General features: G+C 50.6%; 1 protein-coding gene across 2 annotated transcripts; it reads right to left on the bottom strand.

The window, feature by feature from the left end:
- Positions 1–885: 885 nt before the first annotated feature.
- ARFGAP2 (ARF GTPase activating protein 2) lies at positions 886–16,050 on the bottom strand. Of its 2 annotated transcripts, XM_083164449.1 has the most exons (17): positions 15,800–16,050; positions 12,765–12,883; positions 12,588–12,660; positions 12,338–12,469; positions 10,381–10,461; positions 10,039–10,144; positions 9,910–9,966; positions 8,515–8,559; positions 8,029–8,081; positions 7,809–7,945; positions 7,595–7,726; positions 7,290–7,415; positions 6,990–7,127; positions 4,892–5,015; positions 2,656–2,749; positions 1,789–1,892; positions 886–1,699 (listed from the first exon to the last, which is right to left on the bottom strand). In XM_083164449.1, exons 1-17 carry the CDS (start codon positions 15,869–15,871, stop codon positions 1,679–1,681), a joined length of 1,614 nt encoding a protein of 537 aa, XP_083020575.1. In that variant the 5' UTR covers positions 15,872–16,050; the 3' UTR covers positions 886–1,678. The 2 variants fall into 2 exon arrangements, with proteins under 2 accessions (XP_083020575.1, XP_083020574.1); XM_083164448.1 differs by lacking the exon at positions 8,515–8,559 and having other exon boundaries at positions 15,800–16,047.
- Between the last annotated feature and the right edge of the window lie 217 nt (positions 16,051–16,267).

Here is a 16,267-nt window from a genome sequence, read left to right as displayed (position 1 = left end):
GGCAGGGGGAGGTGTGTGTGGTTTTTGGCAGGGGGGAGCTACATTTCTAGTTACACCACTGGGTCATTATGAGGAAAAACATTTTTACTTTTTCACACTTATTTTGACAAACTCACTTAGCACTCAAAGGGTTAACACAACTGTCAATTTGATTTAACCATCTGGACTAAAGCACGATAGGAGTTTAGGAAATTCACACCTAATGTGCTGCGATGTGTATATGAAGATCAGACTTTTATAGACATCTACTGTACTGTACTTATTAACCCCTTCACTGGCACTCCCGAGAATTGGGCCATGCTTCAGTGCCCAGACTGGTAAACCCGGAAAATTCTCAGGATTGATGCTGTCTCCACGTCTTAGCGCCAGGCAGCGCCACTGAGCTGATCGCTGCCCTGCCCCAAACCCCCGCCGACTGTGTGCGATGTGGCCTTGTAACGTCACAACGCACACAACCAGATTGCCGGGGGCAGGGCCGGGCAGCAGCTGATACAGTGCTCAGTGGCATTGCCCCACCGCGGGAGAGACAGTGGTGTTTTTTTTATGGAACGCTAGTGGGAAGCGCTATCTTAAAAAAATAAAAATAACCACTGAGGGGTTAAAAGGAACTAGTTAAAAGCCAGTCAAAATGATGGCTAAAGCGAGTTTTGCTCGCTTTAGCCCTATTCCCGGGGTTGGTGACTTTCCATATACCAGCCGATGAGCGGTGGTATTAGTGCTCACCGCTACCCCAGACACACTGGGCGGCATTCAAGCTGAAAGTCTCCCAGTGTCTACAGTATGTGTGTGGTGGGATTCCCGATATTAGCGGAACCACCAGACTGCCGGACCACAGGTAATATTCCACCTCGCCCTCACACTGGAAGACAATGAGACAAGGAAGCCTTTGTGCCTCAGTATCTTTATTCATTGTTATCTGGCAAACACTGTATGTGATGTTCCAAGGGGCATGTACGTCATTACCATAGCCAACCGCCCACCTCCGGAAGGCAGCCGCCAGTGCACCAAGAGACTACTAAATAAATACTCATGCAAGCAGTCTCTATGGAGTCTCTCCCGCCATCCCAGGACACAAGCACTCACTTCCCAGGCCAGGTCCAGCTCTTCTCAAATAATTCAAGTCACGGAATTCAGAGAGAGAAGTTAATAAAGCAAATAGGATACGCAGCGTCATCCGGACAGTAACAGTCATTAAATCTCTAGGATGAGGAGCCCAACATCTTCTCTACCACACACATTCTCACCCCGCACTCAGGGCATGCTATGTATAAACACTCTGCCTTCATCTACGTGACAGGGTCTGCCGTAAAGACCCCAAATAGTCATCTCGCACTAACACACAAGTTAAAAGCGGTGTCTCCAGACGGCCCTAGTGGGGAGGAAGAGCAGCAGGAGCCGCCACGGCAACCGGGAGCGGCTGATGGGCACAGACAGACACTGGACGTGAGGAGAGACGTGCTCCTGTAGCGGATATGGTGTTAGATAGAGGAAGTCTGAGGTGAAGCGGCCATTTTCTGAAGTAAAAATAAAAAAATAAAAATAAAAAGTGGGGCATGCGCCACCGGCTTCATAGACAAAAAGTTTTGCTTCTCCGTTTCTGGCCTCTCCATCTCCCCAGCCGGTATCTGGTGGCTACATGGGGAAGATGCTATAGAAGTCGTTCCTCTCCTGTGAGGTGCTAATAGGAGCTGTATCGGTCCTATGGGAGGAGGGAAAGCAGATGGTCAGCGTGTATCCACCTATGACACATCGTGGGTCAGAGGGCATGTGGGGGAGTGGCCATGTTACCTGTAGAGTGTTCATCACACCGTTTGCCAGGACGGCCATCTTCCCTGCCACAGATTTCACTCCTTGCTTAAAGTTGGCGATGTCAGCAGACGGCAGCGCGTTACCTAGGGAAACTGCAGCTGTGAGTAATCCAAACCTACCTCACAATATTATATTATGTCTGAGGCCCATCCAGGACAATGCAATAATAAAATATAACATTACAAAAGCAGTTATCATTGGTGATCACGAGGTGCCAGGAAAACAGTCTGCACATGTGGCACCTCACAGTCATTGCCACTAATGCCGGCGTCCTCTTCTCCGATACATAGAACAAATATGTCTTGTGATCAGGCTCATTGGTCATTAATTATGGCATCTGGCTGTCTTGGCCGAAAGGGCATCAGTGATAATAGGATATTTTGGACGGAGATTGGTTAGAAAAGACATGAAATTACCAAAACCATATAAATGATACCAACGTTTCCCTCAGACTCAGCGTGAAATCTGGGAGGACATTTGGATTAGTCTCTGCTCTGGCTGTAGCAACGTACAAGCTCAGCCTTAGTCCCAGGTCACCTGTGTTCTTATTAAGTGCCGTGCAAAGGAGTCACGATGTAGGACAGCAGGTGCAGACGCCAGGAGCAGTGGGGGAATTACTGCAAGTGCTGCCGGTCTGTGCAGCAATACTGTTATGTGGGAACTAAATGCGCTGCCGCGGGGGTGGCGGTGATGTCCCCCGTTATCTGTACATGCTGGACGACAGAGGATATCACTAGCCAGCCCCCACCTGGTCCCATGGAGAGCGAGGTTCCTGAATACACATTATATCATAGGTGTACCCAGCATTATTTTGCTATGACGACACACGTTACAAAGAGCACTTACCTGCTGCGTTTACCGAGTCTGCATCTCCAAAGAGGTCGGCGGAGCTGATGGAGGTGCTAGACGACAGCTGCTGCAGGCGGGATCTTGCTTCATACTGTGCGGGGAAGAAACGGTCGTCATTACAAGTCAGGCAGCATCCGTAACAACTGTCCCCAAGGGCAGCCCTCTGACATGGGCCATTACTTACACCAACATGGGTGTATACTAGCAGCAGGTCTGCTATAGCGTGGGGCTTATTTTGCCCCATGTTTGTATGCTGGAAGGTAGGATCTCTCTATACAGATGGAAGATCTAATGCAGCGGTCTGAACTGTAAGCGGGATCTTCCTCTGCTGCTGAGACAACCGATAGATTTATTACTCTCCTACGAAGTGCAGACATTGGGCCTAATTCAGATCTGATCGCAGGGAAAATCTGTTCTCAAAATGGGCAAAACCATGTGCACTGCAGGTGGGGCAGATGTAACATGTCCAGAGAGAGTTAGACTTGGGTGGGGTGTGTTCAAACTGAAATCTATACTGCAGTGTAAGAATAAAGCAGCCAGTATTTACCTTGCACAGAAACAAAATAACTCCCCCCCTCCAAATCTAACTCTGCACATGTTACATCTGCCCCACCTGCAGTGCAGCATGGTTTTGCCCATTTTGACAGCAACATTTCCCCTGCGATCAGGTCTGAATAAGGCCCAATATTGCTTGTACTGTGGCCTGAAAGTGCAGCGTGTAATGTAGCAGAATGAACAGCACAGCAGCATTCTACAGAGGGGGACATTAACCTGTCACTGCCCAGTTACAGGCGTGTATGGCCGAGAGCACAGAGGGGTTGGGGGGGGAGGGACATTAACCTGTCACTGCCCAGTTACAGGCGTGTATGGTTGAGAGCACAGAGGGGTTGGGGGAGAGAGGGGCATTAACCTGTCACTGCCCAGTTACAGGCGTGTATGGCTGAGAGCACAGAGGGGTTGGGGGGGGGGGGGGGACGGGGGACATTAACCTGTCACTGCCCAGTTACAGGCGTGTATGGCTGAGCGCACAGAGGGGTTGGGGGGAGAGAGGGGCATTAACCTGTCACTGCCCAGTTACAGGCGTGTACGGCTGAGCGCACAGAGGGGTTGGGGAGAGAGGGACATTAACCTGTCACTGCCCAGTTACAGGCATGTATGGCTGAGAGCACAGAGGGGTTGGGGGGGGGGGGGGACATTAACCTGTCACTGCCCAGTTACAGGCGTGTATGGCTGAGAGCACAGAGGGGTTGGGAGAGAGAGGGGCATTAACCTGTCACTGCCCAGTTACAGGCGTGTATGGCTGAGAGCACAGAGGGGTTGGGGGGGGGGGGGGACGGGACATTAACCTGTCACTGCCCAGTTACAGGCGTGTACGGCTGAGCGCACAGAGGGGTTGGGAGAGAGAGGGGCATTAACCTGTCACTGCCCAGTTACAGGTGTGTATGGCTGAGAGCACAGAGGGGTGGGGGGGGGGGGGGGGGGGAGGGGGAGAGGGACATTAACCTGTCACTGCCCAGTTACAGGCGTGTATGGCTGAGAGCACAGAGGGGTTGGGGGGGGGGGGGACATTAACCTGTCACTGCCCAGTTACAGGCGTGTATGGCTGAGAGCACAGGGGCCCGGTCATGCAGAGCAATTGCTGATATATTATGCACCACTGAGCAGGAGCCGTGCATGCAGGGACATTGGCTGGTGGTTTCCACATCAATGGATCCCACAGGGTCCTTGGGGGAACCCGGCCATTTGTGCAATGCGCAGTCACATCACATTATACCAGAAAGGAGAACTCCTCTTTCATGAAATTAATACGTAATCATTTTACTCACTCTTTGGGGTAAATGTACTTAATTGAGCGTTTGTATGTTGCCCTTAGCAACTTACACTTCTCAAAACTCCCCCCCCCCCATGTTTTTGGGAACAGAGAGTCCTGTATCAGTAGAACCCTAGTGAATCACTGAAGCCATCTACAGATGGAGCCGCACTCATTCGTCCGGCCGGTGCGCCACAGCTTTCCGTCTTGGCACGCCAGTGACCGAGAATGGGACGCGTGTGCGTGAGATGCATGTGCCCCCATTTGCGGCAAGGAGACGCGCGCAATCCCTATTACCAAACGGCGTGCTGAGTCGGAAAGCTGTGGCGCGTCGCCCGAATGAACGAGCGCTCCTCCACCGGCACCCCCCCTTCCCACCACACAAAGAGAATACAACCGCATAGATGTCGGCCGAGGACTCACCTCAGCATCCTGCTCTCTCCCAAAGAACATGTCCGAGGAGATGGCTTTGGCACTGGCAAATTTTGTGCGGGCTTCATTAGACTCTGGGGATGGAGTGCTCTCTGGTTTTCTCCTGTTTGCAGGTCTGTGGGGGATGGACACATTGTAAACTGGTCAGATAGAGATATATAGAGATAGAGATAACATTGCCGCTAAATTATTCAACGTTATAATTCACCCTACCTACCCATAACATTGACAGAGGGCCCGATTCAGATTTACAGGGCAGCAATTGTGCACCCAAGTCGGTGACGGGCTGGTGGACAGAACGATGGCGACGGGCTGGTGGACAGAACGATGGCGACGGGCTGGTGGACAGAACGATGGCGACGGGCTGGTGGACAGAACGATGGCGACGGGCTGGTGGACAGAACGATGGCGACGGGCTGGTGGACAGAACGATGGCGACGGGCTGGTGGACAGAACGATGGCGACGGGCAGGTGGACAGAACGATGGCGACGGGCAGGTGGACAGAACGATGGCGACGGGCTGGTGGACAGAACGATGGCGACGGGCTGGTGGACAGAACGATGGCGACGGGCTGGTGGACAGAACGATGGCGACGGGCTGGTGGACAGAACGATGGCGACGGGCTGGTGGACAGAACGATGGCGACGGGCTGGTGGACAGAACGATGGCGACGGGCTGGTGGACAGAACAATGGCGACGGGCTGGTGGACAGAACAATGGCGACGGGCTGGTGGACAGAACAATGGCGACGGGCTGGTGGACAGAACAATGGCGACGCTCCGGTGGACAGAACGATGGCGACGCTCTGGTGGACAGAACGATGGAGACGCTCCGGTGGACAGAACGATGGCGACGCTCCGGTGGACAGAACGATGGCGACGCTCCGGTGGACAGAACGATGGCGACGCTCCGGTGGACAGAACGATGGCGACGGGCTGCTGGACAGAACGATGGCGACGCTCCGGTGGACAGAACGATGGCGACGGGCTGCTGGACAGAACGATGGGCTCAGTAGAATAGTCCCGGTCACCACTTACACTCCGCAGCATGCTAACCATGGCTAAGGGGGGAATGCGAGCTCTCGCACATGCATACAATGGACCCTAAGGATGTGCAGACCTCTAATCCACTGGATGTAGCTAGATCATGTGTTCTCTGCCATGAACGGTTATAACTGACCGCCACCCTGCAAATTACACACAGATGTTCTGTATATAGAGCGCCATTTGCAGCACCAGTGAAGATCTGACAATCCATAATGAGAGGTAATGATCCAAAGCGCCTGGTTTGCAGCACAAATAAAGAGCCACTTGATTATAAATAAAATAACTCTTTAGCAAAACTAAAAAAGCCGATGAGCACAGAACGCGTCGGTGCCAGACCGCAGGAGAGAAAGACCGCGCACCACACCACCCGTTAACTTGGAATCTCCCGAGCAATGCCGACTGCTGCAAAGTGTCATCAGAAATAGCCTGGCAGGAGCAACCAACAGAGGGGGCACTGTGGGGCAGACACTGCAGCAAAAGGCATCATAGCCAACAGTAGGGCAAGGCGTCCTGCGACTACAATACCCATAAGAGCTGTAAACAAAAAAAAAAATATGACCCTTTATATTTTCACAGGTGTCACTTCGTTCTACAGATACAACGCTCGTTTACAGGCCCGATACACCTAAAGCGGTTGCATCTGCAATTTTTAGGAACGCCCATGGGTCCAGTGGTGCCCAAACCAGAGCTATGCCTCTCCAGGGATCTGTGATCTATTCAGTCTCATGCAAGTCAGACAGATCTTCACTTATATACCATGGACACAGTTCAGGTCTATGTAGAATGGAGTATACACAAATATCTAGTTGACTTCAGACCGATCTTTTGCACCAAGAACATGGTTGATGCGGATGAGAGCTTATAAGGATGACCGCTGTGTTCACATGCGGGGGGGGGGGGGGGGGGGGGGTGTCTAGGAGCAGTGCGGTCAACCCAAGAGACGTTAATTTCCTGGGGCACACTGTGGCCGCTTAGCCTGTGACTAAAGAATCAGACCCCAATGCCTGAAATAAGACACATTAGCAGCAAGCAGACTACTCACCGGTCCCGTGCTGGCTGAATACTGGAGATTGTCACCTCACGCTCCTCCTCGCCTTTATCCACAGTCCCCCATGTTGATGTCTCCGTTTCCCACGACGAGCTAAAGCCTTCTCCTAACGAGAATGGGTTGTCCTTATATCTGATGGGTAACAAAACCAGGTCAGGCTCCAGGGAATCCACAAAAGCAGTAAATCACTTGCAAAGACCACAATGAATGAGAATATCTCCTGCGCACTTCTCAACAGAACTTTAGGACAATAGAAAACACAACGTTTGGCAGAGCAACGCCCTATACACATACTTCGGAGGACCGGCGGTGAAGCTGGAATCTTCCAGGAGGTCGAGCTGAGAGCGGGAGGATTTTGTAGTGACAGGTGTCTCCTGCTCAATCACGTGCATCTCTGTCAGCACCGAGTGCGAGATTGAACTGCAAAAACAAAGAAATGGCTGTTTGAGAAATTTAGAGAAGGACAAAAAAGGAGAAAAAGAAGGACAAGAAAACAAAACAAAAAACCCCACACAGTACATAATAGAGTGTACTGCACCCTTCAGCGTGGACAGGCAGCAGTTCTGAAACTAATGAGTATGGGCTGGCACATCGCATACCTGCGGGGCGCCAGGCCCATACCCAGCCGCTCAGCCTGCTCTCTCTTCTTCCCTTCCAGGTTCTGCAGCTTCTTCTCCTCCTTCTTCCGGTCTATCTGCAGCTCATGGTAGGCCAGCCTCATAGACGACACGCTAGACAGAGAGTATATATAGAAGTGAGAACGCGGCATTACACACATACAAAAGGGAGGGACGAGGAAAGCAGAACACTTACAGAGACTCCTCGGCTTCTTTCTGTAGCTCCGCGGCCTGCTGCTCCCTTAGCTTCTCCGTCACCTGTGCCCGCCGCTCAATCTCGCTGAAACTCTGGCTGCTCACTTTCTGGGCACCGAGACCTTTCTTGGCACCCAACTGAAAGACAGCACAACGTGAGAGCTGCTCTCCCGTGCCACGGGTGCTGGCAGTAGGCTCTCCATCTACCTAGCGGTACTCACTCCTTTCTTAGCAGCGGTGGGTTTCTTCTTCCCGATGAGAGAGGGCTTCACTTCTAGAAGAAAGTGGCAGAAGTAGGAAAGGTCTGCAGCACGCATGCATTGGGTGTTAGAATATAAAGGTCAAAGTGCCAGCACAGCAGTTTACCCCGTGCAAGAAACAAGGTTAGTACCGCAGCATCCAGGGCAGAAGGCGTATGCCCGGCTGTGCAGAAAGACACCAGAAAATGGGTACACGTGGGCGACTTTACTCCAGCAACAGAGGGCTCCTCTGCGTTACCCATGTGCAGATCCATTTAGAGCCTTCTAGATCATTCTTCGCCATAGCGTGGATTACGCCATAGGAACAAATGATTCATGTTACAGCAGCAAAGTCGCAGATGTGCAGCCTGCCTTACAGATGATCTAGGACAGTCCAGGCTAACAAACGGCACAGACATGCCAAGCACACGCAGCCGGAGCCAGCCAGGCAAGTCACCGTCTGTTCACCTGTGCTGGGGGTCAGCTTCTGATCAGACAGGCACATAGCCAGGTCTACGGAAGAAAGGGGACAAGTATGTATGCTCAATAGGCGTACGGGGCACAAGAGAAGGCTACCAGCAGAAGAACAGCTGGAACAGCCGGCCCCTGTTGGCTTCATTTGGATGGTTTCTCAAATATTCAGGAGTAGAGCATATTGGGTGCATGTAATAACCAACGCATGATACTATAAAAGACAAACACACACATACAGAAGAAAAGACGACCTGCATTTGTAATCAGACTTAACACGTTTTATTGTGGAGCTATGAACATTTACCTAGAGATGAGGGGATATCCATGGGCTACAGTTTTGCGGAACAGCAGAAAGTACAGTGATAGAACCAATTCTTGGAACGACACTCTGCGCTGTATTTACAAGCTACTCGCAATTACTGGTCCATACACAGAGGTGGGATGTCAATAATGTCAGTTTGTTCTGCGATGTGGCTACATGCAACACCCAAGGTTAAAGTCCTCAAATTAAACAAGTCCCTGCTCAAATGAGGTCAACGGCTTATTTTGAGTGATCGCCCCAGGTGTCTGGTGTTCTGACCATTTTCCCAGCTATTTCAAAACTTGAGGCGGCTCCCAAGCTTATCAGAGCTTGTGGTCCGACAGCCAATCAGGAGCTTCAACTGCGTCTCCCGAACTGCGAGCTCCAACTGGCTTGCGAGCCGCCTTCAGTTTTAAAATAGCCGCGCCGCCGTCCTGCTCTGATACAGTCGGGTGGGTTGTCTACCGCTCTGCCCGGCTGTTTCCATTAACGCAAGCTCAGCCCAGCGGGATCTACTTCCTGGCAAAATCGGATCGCCAGGAAGTAGAATCTAGTCGCCATGGCGACATGGGCCCATGCGTTTTGTCAAACCCTGTGTTAAACACTAATGTAAAACATTTCTTTCTTTTTTTTTAAAATAAATAACTCAGATATTACCAGAAATAAATTCCTTTTTAGCCTCTTTTTGGTGCCTATATGCAAACTGGATGTAAGCACACAGCTTGGCCAGAACAGGTAAGTTAACAGGATTGGTGAACAACGGTTTCCCTCTTAAGCAGATAACTAGTATTTTGGGACTATTACAAGATGTTTTCCCCAACGTTCAGACACTTACTGGTCTCTGCTGACTGAAGAGATTTCAATACTGAGCAAAGGAAGCAGTAAGAGATTAGCTTGATGGCCCCGTGCATCTTCCACCACACTACAGAGGCCATATAACCATGTTGTGCTGCAAAACCTTTGACCCTACGTATTATATAGTTATAGAGATTCGACATTCCGCTCCTGTACTCCGCAGCCTGACGTGAGAGCTCTGAGCCACTCAGAATGACAGTGGCAAGTGATAAGGAAAGAGAGGATTCCCTTACCCAGTGGTGCCTGGGGTGATGTGCTGAGATTATCGACGCAGGGTCCAGGCACGGCGCCTGCAAGAACAATGATGGGTATTAGGACATCAGAGACACCGTTACATCAGCAGTGTATAAACAAACACTTACAGGGGGCCTCGCTGCTTGCAGGGGTGCTGCTGGGTAGTTTTGCTGCAGGTGGACCTGTATCCGATATCTGCTCTACCACCGGGGCTGCCTCCCAGGAGCTGGAAGACTAACAAGTGCAGTTAGACTTGTATCCATCATCACCTACTCAGAGATAAGCTATTGCCAGGACTGACAGGTATCACTGAGGGATACATTTACTAACGCTTCTAAAAAATGGAGGTGTTGTTGCCCATAGCAACCAGATTTGGTCTATCATTTTATAGGAAGCAATAGAGAAACAACAGACAGAATCGATCTAAAATGGACAAATTTACCAATTATATAATTGTATGTAGATCATACCTGGGTTAGCTCAGCAAAGAAGTCAGATTCCTTCTTCTCTGGTGAGTTTGAAAGGGAAAAATTGAGGCCGTCTATCCAGAGCTAGAGAGGAGGAGACCACAGATACAGCTTTGATCAGTACACCCAGCCACGGCACTCCTACTGTCACACAGACCATGTGTCTAACACACAGCAGCTAATAAAGCTAGAGAGGTTGAGACCACAAATACAGCTATGGTCAGTACACACAGCCACGGCACTCCTACTGTCACAGATCACGTGTCTAACACACAGCAGCTAATAAGCTAGAGAGGAGGAGACCACAGATACAGCTTCGGTCAGTACACACAGCCACGGCACTCCTACTGTCACACAGACCACGTGTCTAACCCACAGCAGCTAATAAGCTAGAGAGGAGGAGTCCACAAATACAGCTTCAGTCAGTACACGGAGCCACGGCACTCCTACTGTCACACAGATCACGTGTCTAACACACAGCAGCTAATAAGCTAGAGAGGAGGAGACCACAGATACAGCTTCGGTCAGTACACACAGCCACGGCACTCCTACTGTCACACAGACCACATGTCTAACACACAGCAGCTAATAAGCTAGAGAGGTTGAGACCACAAATACAGCTATGGTCAGTACACACAGTCACGGCACTCCTACTGTCACACAGACCACGTGTCTAACACACAGCAGCTAATAAGCTAGAGAGGAGGAGACCACAAATACAGCTTCAGTCAGTACACAGAGCCACGGCACTCCTACTGTCACGCAGACCACGTGTCTAACCCACAGCAGCTAATAAAGCTAGAGAGGAGGAGGCCACAAATACAGCTTCAGTCAGTACACAGAGCCACGGCACTCCTACTGTCACACAGACCACGTGTCTATCACACAGCAGCTAATAAGCTAGAGAGCAGGAGGAGACCACAGAGACAGCTTCGGTCAGTACACCTAGCCATGGCACTCCTACTGTCACGCAGACCACGTGTCTAACCCACAGCAGCTAATAAGCTAGAGAGCAGGAAGAGACCACAGATACAGCTTCGGTCAGTACACACAGCCACGGCACTCCTACCGTCACACAGACCACATGTCTATCACACAGCAGCTCATAAAGCTAGAGAAAAGGAGACCACAAATACAGCTTCGGTCAGTACACCCATCCACGGCACTCCTACTGTCACACAGACCACGTGTCTAACCCACAGCAGCTAATAAGCTAGAGAGGAGGAGACCACAAATACAGCTTTGGTCAGTACACAGAGCCACGGCACTCCTACTGTCACGCAGACCACGTGTCTACCCCACAGCAGCTAATAAGCTAGAGAGGAGGAGACCACAAATACAGCTTTGGTCAGTACACAGAGCCACGGCACTCCTACTGTCACACATACCACGTGTCTAACCTACAGCAGCTAATAAGCTGGAGGAGGAGACCACAAATACAGCTTTGGTCAGTACACAGAGCCACGGCACTCCTACTGTCACACAGACCACGTGTCTAACACACAGCAGCTAATAAACTCTTTGATTCGGCTGCCATTTGAACAGAGAACATTATGTAATGTCTCCACTGAAAACAAGAGCTAATTTACAGCTTTCTAGAAATATGAAGTAACATACAGTAACTTGCACTTTACACTCCCCAAGCATTGCACATATTCATTACAGTGATCGGAGCTGGTGCCTAGAGCACTCTTGTTCACTAAACCTCAGCCATAAAGCCAATGCTCAGAACAGTGATGGAACACGCTCCAATCCTGTTGGCTGAGCTGGGAGCCCAGGAAGCTGGAGCAGCACCACCTAAAGGTGTTGGTGTGCCTGGCGATGCCGAATTTCCTGCTTGTTCACCATTACTAATCTACAGCTTTACGTAAGCATGTGTCAGACGAAATACCTCTAATTAGGCATTATTGCTTTTACAGTGATCAGTTTACGAGTGGAACATCCCTTAAGGAGCACTCACTTCAGTGTCATGTTTAGACATGGCGGTGGTGGCCAGTTGCCGGATCTTCTCCCGGTACACGTGAGCGCTACGACTGTTGTACTTGGCATTGGTGTCGTTGGTGGTGCAGCCATGCTTGTGGAAAAAAGCGTTCTGCAAGGGCACAACAAAACACTCTGTTAGTGCTGATCAGCATACGTCGCAATGACATACAAAAGCTTAGGAACAACCAGCTGCACCACAATCCACAAGGCAGGCAACAGGTACCCACCGCATTGGCATTGCCACCAACTTGCATACACCTCAGCTGGAACCAGCTCCAGTTGGAATCCAGTTCAGTTGACCTATAGATGAGACACCAAAGTCAAGCGGAAGCAGAATACAGTATGTATAGAAATCCACTCCGTATGGTCCCAGATTACTGCTTGCTGCATTTATCACCACTCACCTGATGAAGCTAAGGTGAACGCCCAGGGACCGATGTATCCCCGAGCAGTCAATGCATAGAAACACTCCATAGGTGATACTGGCCCAGCTAGGATTCTTAGCACCACAGTCAAAGCAGGACTGAGAAAAAACAGAGATCACAAGAATGAATATAAAACATCAGCATAGGAATAACCTGCAGCGGGAAACAAAAACCCAGCGTGGAGGAAAGTCAGGCTGTATCTGTCATCACCTACCAATGGGAAACAAACATATTTACAGATTATAGGTGAAGCACTACGTGGAACCTGCACGGTGGCACATTTACAAACCAAAATGTGGCTGTAGACTAGCAGCCGCGTTTGCAGAACTTTTATACCCTTATTGTGGCCTTATGAGAACAGATTACCCATTCTATATACCCTGTGGTTGGCATGCACACTGCCAGCAGCAGCAGTTTACAATAACTAACCTATGCTAGGAAACTCTGGGAGCCATGCAACTTTACTTGTATGCACATACAGCCTTCACTAGACAACAACAGAGATTAAATCTACACACATCTAATGTCACTTTCAGAATTGTGTTCATCATGCTGTCAGAATCCCTTCTGCAAGACTATGGAGAAACCTGGCGGGGATCCGGAGGGCGACGCAAAGGGAAGATATTAAACACCTGTTCGTGTTCAATTACACCACAGACGCTTACATCTCATTGGCCAGACACAACAAGATTGACACCCGATCCGACAAACCGCTGAGTAACTATTTCCTGTGTGTCCATTCACTTAATGAGGCGAGGGCACCGTGATAGGTCACTGCATAGAAATGGCAGAGCGACAAACATATTTGATGATCCGGACGGTTCTATGCGCTGATTAATTGTGGGTCATTGACATCCAGTGTACTGTATGTACATCAGCATCAGCCCAATCTCCGTGATCATCATTCAGTATATGGCCGGAGTTAGTGTCTCTGAATAGGGTCACTTTATTTTTGTGATGACGTGGCAGCCTGGTGTTAACAGCACAATAGGGGAGGAACCTGCCCTGAGATTACCAGGATTATGGTCAAAGAGAAATCAATCTATTCTTGGGATCTTTACGCTCTCAGAGATTTCTGGGGTCCATTGCAATACCATCCATTGTGTGGCACTGTGCTGTTACTAGGGGGGAAGGGGGTACACCTCCAAAGACAATGGCCAGTATTCAATGCCGGTGCGAGCGGCCGGCGAGGGGGTTAAACTGCGAGGATCACAGAAAACCAGTGATCCTCGCAGTTTAACCCCCGCGCCGGCCGCTCGCACTATGCAACGTTCCGGGGGAATCCTCGCAGTCACAGAACTGCGAGGATTCCCCTAAACTGCGAGAGCCGCGGCTAGTGCAGCAAACTCGCTGTAATTAGCCTCGGCTCTCGCAGCTTTTGGAGGCACATTCGCAAATTCCCCCTCGCTCAAAAAACGGAGCGAGGGGGAATTTGCGAATGAGGGGGGTCAGTTGAATACTGACAGGGTGAGCGGTGACTGCGAGCAAAATGTCCTGCTCGCAGTCACCGCTCGCCCACGGCATTGAATATATGCCAAAGCCTACACCTAAAGAAAAAGCATATCCTATCAAATAATAATAATACTACACTGTATGGGAAGGATACACATCCAAAGTGGTTGTATAATATACGCCACATTTTATTATTTTCCAATGAAAAAATACAAGTTATTTAGGAGAATAATGCAATTACGATAACTCTCTTAAGATAATTCATACATAAAGGGGCCTTCACATGGGGAGAGGTTGCTGAGCGATCTGAGCAATATAGATCACTCAGCAGCGACTTGATTTGTGCTGTGTGATCGGTCAGGGACAGTGTTCCCTAGTCAGAACACTGGCCCTGACTGCTGATTAACTAGGTTTATCCATGCTAGATCTTAATCGTTGGGCGACAGCTGGCCCTACACACGGGGTGATGTCACCCCCCTAAAATCACCCCCATAGATACAAGACGGCCATAATTCATCGCTCCCTATTCAGAACTATCTATAGCGTGATCTAACAACCAAAGTGTCACTAGATTTGGTAGAGACTAATTAGGAACACAGGACGCAGCGCAGAATATCAATGCTGATAAGGGACAGACCATTATGTCCGCCCCATCTGTATGTCCATATGTATGACTAATATGTCCGCAGAGTAAAAGGATAGTGTCATAAATGCAACCAGAGGTCCTTTTATCTAAGCACGATGCTCCTTATTCTAGTTGACTCGGACAGATGCGTATTTTCAAACGGCCACCGAGTGTTCTTAGCCCCGCCTACCGTACGGATCGCTCTCACCGTCCGAATACGGTAAGACTCCGAGCGACCGGACCGCGAGTTGATGTTTCATGTGAACACCTCCCCCCATCTTTGGGAACCTCCCCCATCCTCCGATGGTCGCCACCATCGAATGATGGACGGAGCGGTCAGGCTGCCGTTTTTCCGTGTGAAAGCAGGGAGATGGGTGGGCAGCTGACATCCGGCTATGTCAGTTGTACACACACACACGCGTCACGGCCGCATTACCATGCGTACGCCCAGCAGTTTCATGGGAACACCCATGAAACGCGTGGCGTACGCATATGGTAATTTGCCCAAACAGCCCTTCATGTCACTCTCCACCCCCTGCTCGGATGGTTCCGACTGATCACAGCAACCGGTTACTGACCTTATAGATTGTGCTAGATGAATGATACATTAATGCCAAATGCAATTGTAATACAATACAGTGACACCGATGGTTATTATGGGCGAGCGATGAGGCCATGGCTGGTGTAAGTGATGGCAGGGGCTAGGTAAGGCAGCGGGGGATGTGAGCAGGGGCACAGGGCATCACCCCCATGTGACATTACACACCTCAGATCCCCTGGCTGCCCTCTCACACAACAGAAGTGGGTAGCAGCATTCTGCTGGCCGGATGCTATTGCACTACAAGTCCCAGCATGCCCTGAACGGTTCTAAGTGACATGACATGCTGGCACTTGTAGTCCCCCATCAGGCAGTGCGGTATAACGGGCCCGGACTCACCTTGTTGGTGGCAGTGGCCCGCAGCCGCCGAAACACGGCTTGGATCTCCGCTTTAGTCGGCTCGGCCGCCATGTTTTCTCCCTCCCATTAACCACCGCGACCCTCCTGTCGCATCGCCACCAATGGCAGAGCGGAGCGCATCGCACGGGGCCGCTAGCCGGCCGGACCAATCCCGGCGCCGGACGTCACCAGTCGCCGCGGGCGGACAGACGCCATCCGGCCGCCATCTTGGTACTCCCAGTGCGCCTAGGCGCCGCTATTACACAGCCATATCGGGAAGACAGGTTATGTTCTGGCGCTCGCACCCCTAACACTGTTCTCCTGTACCAGCGCCGTCATGTAAATAGGCACCTGGCGCTTCGCAGTATAATGTTGGGTGTAGTAAGATGGCGGATCCCTGCAGCGTGAGCTGGAAGACGGCTAGTCATGTACGATGACGTCAGCACGCCTATGCAAATGACTTATCAT

The sequence above is a fragment of the Crinia signifera genome, chromosome 11 (assembly GCF_055691185.1).
Source record: "Crinia signifera chromosome 11, ASM5569118v1, whole genome shotgun sequence".
Lineage (NCBI taxonomy): Eukaryota > Metazoa > Chordata > Amphibia > Anura > Myobatrachidae > Crinia > Crinia signifera.
The sequence above is the reverse complement of the archived record's forward strand: the minus strand, read 5'-3'. Positions and strand labels throughout refer to the sequence as shown.

What these genes read in the sequence shown, in the direction of transcription:
- ARFGAP2 (XM_083164449.1), bottom strand. Translation starts at nt 15,871, where the DNA reads ATGGCGGCCGAGCCGACTAAAGCGGAGATCCAAGCCGTGTTTCGGCGG. An exon ending in ATTCAGCCAGCACGGGACCG is followed by an intron (nt 5,016 to 6,989) that starts GTGAGTAGTCTG and finishes CATCCCCCACAG; the next exon opens with ACCTGCAAACAGGAGAAAAC. An exon ending in GTGTGATGAACACTCTACAG is followed by an intron (nt 1,700 to 1,788) that starts GTAACATGGCCA and finishes CTCCTCCCATAG; the next exon opens with GACCGATACAGCTCCTATTA.